Source organism: Astatotilapia calliptera, chromosome 10, assembly GCF_900246225.1.
Source record: "Astatotilapia calliptera chromosome 10, fAstCal1.2, whole genome shotgun sequence".
NCBI lineage: Eukaryota > Metazoa > Chordata > Actinopteri > Cichliformes > Cichlidae > Astatotilapia > Astatotilapia calliptera.
The window spans coordinates 2,309,616-2,319,425 of record NC_039311.1 but is presented as its reverse complement, the minus strand read 5'-3'; the positions used below and the strand labels follow the sequence as shown (position 1 = coordinate 2,319,425).

At 42.9% G+C, this 9,810-nt stretch overlaps 1 protein-coding gene across 1 annotated transcript; it reads left to right on the top strand.

Moving 5' to 3' along the window:
• The first annotated feature begins 1,101 nt into the window (after positions 1 to 1,101).
• Positions 1,102 to 9,782, top strand: zbtb21 (zinc finger and BTB domain containing 21). The gene is made up of 2 exons (XM_026182241.1): positions 1,102 to 1,292; positions 4,834 to 9,782. Exon 2 carries the CDS (start codon positions 4,836 to 4,838, stop codon positions 7,899 to 7,901), a length of 3,066 nt encoding a protein of 1,021 aa, XP_026038026.1. The 5' UTR covers positions 1,102 to 1,292; positions 4,834 to 4,835; the 3' UTR covers positions 7,902 to 9,782.
• The last annotated feature ends 28 nt before the right edge of the window (positions 9,783 to 9,810 follow it).

Sequence of the window (9,810 nt, the reverse complement as noted above, 5' to 3'; positions counted from 1 at the left end):
AACCATGGCAGTGCTTGCTATGATGCTGGCATTAACAACCAACCATCTTAGCTATTAAAATCAAGTAAGGAGGAGTGAGAACTTCCCTGCCATTTTCCCACATGTCTTCATTCTGCTAATATCAAAAAGCAACAGGATGCTTTGGCTGTCAAAGACATATTCTAAAAAAAAAGGCTCTGAATGTGTCCGGATGTGAAAATCCTGCTAAAACTCTACAAGCCTTTTGGCATGCCTTTAATTCTTCGCAGAAGTACCCGTTCAAATAATGGTGTTCCATTAATGGTAATGAGGTGTGAAAATGAACCTGATTAAACGTAATTCAGTGATTAAGCAGTAATGAGTGGGCTCATGCTAGCAGGCTTGTGGGTGTGAATGCAAGGCAGTGAAGGGTTTTCAGATGGGTTATCAGAGGTCACCAAACATAAATATATGCTTTGCATACGCATGCTTTCATGTTTTGTTGAACCTAAAGATAACTGGGAGTGGTGCTGTCTTTTCACCATCAGCGCTGTCCTTGATTAAGTGAGATGAGACTGTTGCCAGGTAGGCTACTGTAGCAGATGAGGCTTTCCAGGAAAAGGCCTTTAAGCAAAATAGGCATGGTGACAAATCCCCACTGGATAGAAGTGATGACACAAATACACTGCTGTGCTGCAGTGACTTCTTTTGTAGTCATGGATATAATTAGTTTCACTGGGGCTAGATGGGCATCAAAGTAGTGTCTTCTGTAGCATTGATAACGTTTAAGTCATGGCATTGTAAAGTAAAAAAGTACTCTTTAAAATAATCAGACCAAAACTATAATAATTAAGAAAGAAACAAAAATAAGGAGAGCACTTACTTCCTACTTGGTGTTAAAAGTTTCCACACTTGGTCAGGTTTACTGTAACACATGTGACTTCACACAAGCAGAACAACCCCAGCAGCAAACTCAGTGTACCTCAAAGTGTGCGACTAAAGTGTGCAGTGAATTACAATGTGCAGGAAAGTGCTAGTTAGCCTTTACCGACTTTCACTAAATCTTGTTTTAAAAAAAGATCAAACGAAAAATATGACATATCCCTTTAAATTAGCCTCAGTTTCGAGTCTTCCGTTTGCACCGCCCCTTGCTCTTTGACCAGCCTATCAGTGCACGGTGCACGTGACGAGCGCTCTCTGCGATGACCTCATCCCTGGTGTGGGATGACGTCAAATTCAAGATGGATGGAATCACGACCAGCGCGGAGAAATCTACACAACACTGAACAAAGTCCCGGCTACGTGGAGGAAAGACCGTATTCACGACGGGCAGGGTAAGTGTAGCCAGCCTAACGAAGTTACCGTTCAGTAACACGAGCAGGGAGGCGCAGACACAGTTGGTGAGAGCTGTTAAGGAGAAGCTTTTTCCTCCCTGACGTAACTCGGAGGGGGGATTGTGTCGCTGTAAAAACCTGACCAGCTACAACCTGTTTTGCAGCCAGCAGCAGCTCCAGTGTCAGGCCGGTGTGGAGCCGTTTTTGCTTTTTTGGTGGGAAAAAAAAAATAAAAGAACTAAACATAACAAAACCAAAAGCCCATGACTTCCACCGGGGATAGCGTTTACAACTGACTCCTTACACGCCAAAACGGCGTCTCTGCCCGCGCAGACTTTCATTTCTGGATTAGCGCGGTGCAGTCCATTGAAACGCGCTCAACTTTCCCCCTCTTTATTCGGTGTTAGCTGCTCGAGACCAGGCGTTGCACCCTCGGGTTTGTCTGAAGCTAAACAAAAAAGAAATGTACGAATGCGTTGTGAAGTGAAAGCAGCATATCAGTCGGAGAAGTTCTTTTAGAGCCACGTCTCATGGATGATCTAATGCCCGAAGCTTCACTCGGCTTCCTCTGGGAAAACATGACACGACCCAACATTCCCGTGTTTTTCCTAACACGGAGCACACATTTTCACCCAAAGTCCACGAGGCAATCTTTAGTTTTTTGATGAATGAATGGGGGTTCTGCCCATAAATATATTTAGCAAGTGTCAAAGTAGCCGACGTAAGTAACGCGACTTCCGGTTACAATTTCCAAAATAAACGCCGTGACGTCCAGGCAGCACCTTTTTCAGGAAAATGAAATGCATGCATATAATGCTTTGCAGTCCCTGTTTTTGACTATGTTAATCACACAACTATTGCTGTGCGTCAGATGGGGTTTGTTCTTGTAACAGTATAGTGCTGTTCAGTAGTAGTATCGATATTACGCAGTTTCTTACATGAATTCTACAAAATAAATTAGATTTATAATAAAAATGATGAAAAACACATCATAGAGCCCAAATTTAGTGCAAGAAAACTTTGTTCAAGTCAATACTTTATAACTTGGTGTGCTTTCTAAACTGTTTTAGTTTCGATTACAGCACCAGTAGACTTGATCATCACACAAAGGGTGACATGGAAGTAGTCAGCACAATGGTGTTTAAGCTCAGCTGTAAAGCATACAAATGCTAATGGATCCTGTGCCATGTTTGATGAATCTTTTAGCTGACAGTATAAACAGCAGGCTAGATTCATCAAATAAACCTGCCTCCTGAAATACCAAGAGTGCTTTTCTCTGATAGTTACATTTTACAACCATAGAAATAAATGTAGATGTTTAATGGTTTAGGTGAAGGTGGATCAAGGCAGACAATGCATTTCAACTTGTAGTTGAAACCTTTTAAACTTCCTGCAGTGCCCTGTGTGGTTGAGGGCAACTTGACAGAACTCCATTTTTCCTACCTTCAGACTGATAACATGATGTAATTCCCATAAATTCTGTGGAGAGTTCCTTTACACCATTTTATATTTTAAAAGGCTCAACTTTGACCTCTAGTGACCATCACAAACAACAGCAAGACAAAAAATGCACATGTAGTTGTAAACCCCGTTCTGTTAAACACGATGCCTAGTTTAACCAGTTGTTTCTTTACTTTTACAGCAGTCTGTAAGGCATCAATATTTATAGCTCATAATAAAACTGATAGGTTGTTTGGATAAATAAAATGTAAGCAAAATAAATCTTGTTACTGTATTTTAGACAACATAATCCTGTCTTGTGTTTTTATCAGATGAGCATCTGAAAAGTGAGAGCTATGCTGTTTTCAGTAATACAGAAAACAGATGAGCGTCAAATCTTCACACATGATAAACTGGAGCTTTGCTATGTTTGGCATGTTTGCAGTTATTGGATTGCCAATTTGCTTAATAATGAATAATGGCTGCAGCTGTAGTTCTCAGCAATTATTGTATTGTGTTACTACTTCCTTTGAACGGTTATGGTTTCAACGTAACATGAACGATCACCAAAGGCTGCACTAAAACTTGGATTATTCGTAATGTTTTTGTTGCAACATGCTGATGTCAGCGTTGTTAATATGGAGATCTGGTGTAGTATATTAATCTTTTGTCTCACTGTGAAGTCATGTTGTATATGAGCTCCTGAATAATATTCTAACGAGCTCAAACAAACAAGTGCTTATTGCTTATGTCCCCCCCCCCCCCCCCAAGGACTAATGCTTTAGAGTTTGAATCCGATCCGATGGAAACCAACGCTTTTTCCTAATTCGTGTGACCCTGACCTTTGACTTATGACCTTGAAGCCCTACATACTAAAATAGTGTACTTTATTATCTTTACCCATACGATTGGAGCAGAACCAGCTGAAATCTTGAGCTTTTTTAAGCTGTAAAAACTTGAGATTTTAATATATATTCATGCAGTGTGTGATAGGGTGTTGTATTGGAAAAAAAAGTGTGTTGTACAGCTTTCCCGATGCCCTTTCATGTGATATATTATGCTTGAAAGATTTCTTGAAGGTCAAAGTCAAATGTTTACCCAAACTAGCTGCTCATGTCGCCCAAGGTCTAGTATATTGTTGTGAAGTTTGAATACGATCCATATAAATCTCTGATTAATAAACAGATTTTACTGGTTTTCATATTTGGTGTGAATTTCACCTGATTTTCACCTAAATTAAATCAGCCGGAGCTTTTATGGGTGTCTACCATCAGACGAAATTTGCATAGGATATCTTGAAAACAGTGGATGCTAGACTGCTAATAGACAAACAAACAGAACTGATTACATAGTCGCTCGCTTTTGTGGGAGAACAGACAAAAGGCTTCAAGAATACTGCCGTGTGTGTGTGTGTGTGTGTGTGTGTGTGTGTGTGTGTGTGTGTGTGTGTGTGTGTGTGTGTGTGTGTGTGTGTGTGTGTGTGTGTGTGTGTGTGTGTGCAGAAAATCCAGTGTCAACTTTGAAGTAGATTCGATGACGGAAGAATGTGAAGAACACATACTGAGATTCCTTTATTCATTAGTGAAACAATGTATTTTTACTAATCAGAGCAGGGATGGGGGAACTCCAGGCCTCAGGGGCCGGTGTCCTGCAGGTTTTTGTCCTTGGTCCAAAACAGCTCATTTAAACGGCTAAACGACCTCCTCAACATGTCTTGAAGTTCTCCAGAGGCCTGCTAATGAACTAATCATTTAATTCAGGTGTGTTGACCCAGGGTGATGTCTAAAACCTGCAGGACTCTGGAGTTTCCCACCCCTGACATAGAGACTATGAATTTTTACTTGGTGTCATATTAAACTGATCACAGAGAACTGACAAGAACACCACACACAATTATACATATAGTGCACAAAAGCCCATCAGCTTTTATTTAGTAGATGCTTATTCCTGTAGATGCATCCATGTCCAAAGAATTCTGAAACATCTAAAGTATACAAATTTATCTAGATCAAGAGTATATGCATATATATGTTTATATGTCTACATTGTTTCAATAAAATGTAATCTTTTTATAATATAATCTTTTTTTCTTGTCTTTCAGCCATGGAGAGCCTAGTGCATTACAGTAACCCCTCCCACGCCCTGTCATTGCTGGGGGCTCTGAATGAGCAGCGACTGCGGGGACAAGCGTGTGATGTGGTCCTGGTTGTGGGAGACCAAAGGTACCAGGCCCATAAGAGTGTTCTGGCTGCCAGCAGTGAGTATTTCCAGTCCCTTTTCTCGCGGATGGACGCAGACTCGCTGACAGTTGTAAACCTGGACTTCTGTGAGCCGGACGCCTTTGAGATCGTTTTGAATTACATTTACTCCTCCTCACTCTTTGTGGACAAAGGCAGCCTGGCAGCCATTCAAGAGCTGGGATACAGCCTCGGAATCCCTTTCCTCACCAACATTGTGTCAACAAGGCCACATGCATCCTACTGTGTGTCTAGAAAAAGGCTTTCGTTCTCAGAGGGGGATGAGAATGATGTCCACACAAGGAGCGTCATTGTGCGTCGGGTCCGGAATGACACGGCCCATCCCTCTCGCTCGAGTTATCCGAGAAAAACATCTGAGAGATCGACATCTCCCCACTCTGCTCATGGGTCCACTCGGCCTCCCTCGGAACACAACTCGTACGAATCAGTCAGAAACTCTGAGCCCAGCAGGAAGTCCCCTGACCGGGGTGAAGCTTTGGAGAGGACGTATGCCTCCATATTGAAAGGGAATTCATCACACTTCACACCCGTGAGACCCCAGCTGACATCATCAGTGTCTTTCAGTGATGCTGAAGTGCAGCACATCAGGCTGCTGTCTGGCCCTGACCAGGACAATAAAGAGGAGAATGAGGAGCAGGAGTCCCGCTACAATACCAAAGTGCCCTTTCAGGGTCAGGCTAGTGAGCCAAGCCAGACCATTGACAGGAGTGGGCCACTTATAAAAAGCCTACTCAGGAGGTCATTATCCATGGACAGCCCCGTTCCAGTCTTCTCCCCCACGCTGGAGCTCAAGGAGCTGCAAAATCGAGACCAGTCAGTTGTACAGATGGCACTGAAGACGTCTGTGCCAGAAACCTCTGCCCACAACGGCGACTCAAAAAGAACGTCTCCTCTGGTTCTCAGGTCAAAGTATACCGGCAGGTATGATGGAGAAACTCAGGTAGAAGGAGAGGTGAGTGTGAAAGCTGAGCCCAGCAGTCCACTTGCTGACCCCATGGACATCGTACGCATCACAGTTGGTGACTCTTTGCCAGTCAGTCTCAAAGACTTTCAAACTAATTATGATCAAGGTCCCAGGGAAGTCTTAAATCCTGTGGGGAAAAGAAGGGACAGGCCAGACAACAGACGGTACCCATTAAAGAAGAGCAAACTATTTAAAGAGCATGCTCTCTCAGTTAACTTGAATATGTCAAAAGCAGTACCTCAGCATGCCAGCGGCGACCCTAACGAGGACGGCGAGGAGTCACCTCAGAACAAGATTTTCAAATGCTGGAATTGTTTAAAGGTTTTCCGGTCAGGTGCTGGGCTTCATCGTCATGTAAATATGTATCACAATCCGGAAAAGCCGTATGCTTGCGACATCTGCCACAAGCGCTTTCATACCAACTTCAAAGTGTGGACGCACTGCCAAACGCAGCATGGTGTAGTACAAAACCCAGCGTCGTCCGCCAGCTCCTCTGTTCTTGATGAGAAATTTCAAAAGAAGCTAATAGATATTGTGAGAGAGAGAGAAATAAAGAAAGCTTTGCTTTGGAAGTTAAAGAGGAATAAGCAGGGTTTGCAGTCTCCTGCAATTACAAAAAAGAGGTCGAGGCCCAGCTACATATGCCCATACTGTGGCAAGACATTTGTGTTCCAGTCTCAGTACAGACAGCATTTAAGGACACATCCTGCTGAAAAAGCTGACCAGGACACAGCGAGGGAGAGCATCCTCTACCAGGAACAGGATGAGATCATTCAACAGAAGAACCCTGACACCGGTGTTTACTCCTGTAGACTTTGCAATATGAAGCTGTCATCGCTCCTGGAACAGGGTGACCACGAGAGAGGCTGTCGCCATGCAACCGTGTGCCCCTATTGTGGCCTCAGATTCTCAAGTCCAGTTGTCAAGAAAGACCACGAGGCACATTGTAAGTACAAGAAACTGACATGCCTGGAATGCATGCGCACCTTCAAATCCTCCTTCAGCATTTGGCGCCATCAGGTGGAGGTGCACAACCACAATATGATGACTGTTAAAGACCACATTCTCCTGAAGCAACAAGAGAACAATGAAGAGGAGTCTGAAATGCTCAAGGAGGAGCATTACAGTGATGAGCCTCTAACAAGCGAGAGCACAAGAGAGAACATCAGTTACAGTGATTCCTCAGGTCCACCTATGTATGACTCTGAAGACTCTTCCTCCTATGTGCCTGAAGACCTGAGCATGGGCCACCATGGCAAGCTGGTAGTGAAGGAAGAGCCGTTGGAGGAGGCTGTGAGTGAGCGGGACAACCCCGATGCTGCCAAAAGTGGCTCCGAAGAACCCGGTGTGTGGCCGTGCGAGAAATGCGGAAATCTTTTCAGCTCTCGCAAAGACTTAGAACGACACCAGGAGCTGCTATGCCACATCAAACCATTCATCTGTCACATCTGCAACAAAGCCTTCAGGACCAACTTCCGCCTTTGGAGCCACTTCCAGTCTCACATGTCGACTGCTAACGAACCCGGAGCCAAAGAGATCGACAGAAACCCCTCACCTCTGAGCCCTTCCCCTCCACTTACCCCTTCAGAACGTCCCTCCCCACAGGCCTCTGTGCTCATATCTACTCAGGCGGCACCGGTCCCTGCTGCTACTGCTGCTGCAACCGCAGGGACCGACGAGTCCAGCAGCCCAGATCCCTGCAGCTCATTGGTAAGCAAGACCAAGAGGCCCGAACTGGAACGGCAAACCAGCAGCCAAAGCCCCCTGTCAAGGTCAAACAGCATGGAGAATCCAGGCGGCCCTCAGGAATCGGACACACTCTTTTACCACGCACCGTCTCTCTCTGCCCTGACATTTAAGAGGCAGTACATGTGCAAACTCTGCCACAGGACCTTCAAGACGGCCTTCAGTCTGTGGAGCCACGAGCAGAGTCACAGTCACATGTAAGATTCAGATGGCCGATAGCAGTGAGTTTTTTTTTCTCGGGAGACAATACTTACTATAAGAATAAACACACCTCAGCCTACAAACAAAAGACTTTGAATGTATAGCTTATTCGCTTGCCTCCAATGTCATATATTGAAGTGGCCATGTTTATTTAGACGTGTAAACGTGAATGTGCAATCAAGTGCTAGATTCCTCTGCGAGAAGAGATGACTATAATTTTTTTTCTTGCAAAATGATCTATATGAATTTATCTGTTTCAGACCTCTTTTGGTTGTCTAGTTGTATTTACCTATCTAGTCGTTTTAAGAGTTGCACCCCTCAATGTTTTCGACTGAAGGTAGAGAAAAAGGCGGGACAAGTGTTTACGTTGTTCTCTCCGAGTGTGGTGGAAAAAGTGCTTTAAAATTTTGGAGGCTGCGGTTCATTTAAAGACGAGAGCTTTTGCTTTTTGTACAAACATGTGATTGACATCCCTTAAGATATTATTGGTGGCCTCAACAATGTATTCAATATGCACTTTTTTGATCCTGGTAGGAAGATATAATCCTCAGCGATTACTCTGGATCAGTATGTTTCCCTGACCGAGTTTTTAGGCTGCAGGAGTAAAAAAAAGCATCTAACTTTTTTTTTTTTAGCACTCATTTGTTCTTACGTTTGAGGCTCATATTGAATTCACATCAACTCATTTCATGGAAAAATTCAATGAGACAGTCTGTATAAGAAAGCTATACCACATACAGTCTTCATTCAGTACCAACAAACACAGTATCTTCCTAATGATTAGCCTGCTGTGAAACAATGCAATCAATTGGAAGATTACAGAAAAAATATTTATTTTCTGAAGTTAAATGACTAAAACGTCGCTAAATTATGTGGGAAAAGGTGCTCAGACCAGTGCACTAGTAGCCATGCAGGCTGTCGCTGAAAAACAGTGAGCTGGGTTGATCTCAAAGTCCTAAATACGAGACATCCTTGCAGTATTTGGCTTATAATAATATTAAATATTTCCTGTGAGTAAGCTTTCAGAAGCTTTCACATCAAACGTTGTCACAGTGTCTCAATCGCTGAGTGTGGCACCAGTGTTGTGTAAATGCACTGATAGAATTTTTTGCAATTGAACACATTGGACTATTAAGTGAGCTTTACAGCGCTTCGATGGCCTTATGCAACTTTACAAAACTATTTTGTTATTTTACGTGAAAGCACAACAGCTTCAGACCACTTATGACTCAGGCATTTCAAGGTGGCGACGTTAACGGGAGGGAAAGCAACGAGACGGCAAATCTTTATTCTACGAACGGTCACAGAGTGTTCCTGCTTCCTGAAGATTTCTTGGAAAAGTAATGATTGTGTTTTGATTGTATTCCGGTTGTTTTACAAATGTATTCTTGTACAAGTATATACTTCTGCTTCGGCTTGATAGTTTAGAACTTTGTCATAAATTATTATTGCTGTTTGGGAGCCTGACAGACAGAACTCCACATGGACTAATGGACTTTGTTTTCCACTAAATGATTAATGCAAGCTGCATTGTGATGTTCAATTCTTTGCGGAAATTCTGTATTGATAATAGTGCTCTTAATTTCTTGTGAGAAAGACTTTCTGAAAGTTTCACAGGAATGCTTATAGACTTGTGTACATGGAGGTGTTTGTATTCTTGATTTTTGTACTGATTTTGTTAGTAAACAAGAGTTTGATCTTTTTAGTATTCCTGTGCTCTCACTGCAATAATGAATATTTGTATCAACATTGGTTGCATCGCTGTTGCTTTTTGAGACTTGCAGCTGTTTTGTGTTTAGGTTTTTCTACAGTTTTGTGCTTCACTTCTGTAATAAAGAGTAACAATGGAGTATATATATATTATATACATATATAAATGATCATTTGTGGTGTTGGATTTATGAACTTA

Excerpts from the sequence above, each read along its gene's own strand:
- zbtb21 (XM_026182241.1), top strand. The coding sequence starts at position 4,836 with ATGGAGAGCCTAGTGCATTACAGTAACCCCTCCCACGCCCTGTCATTG.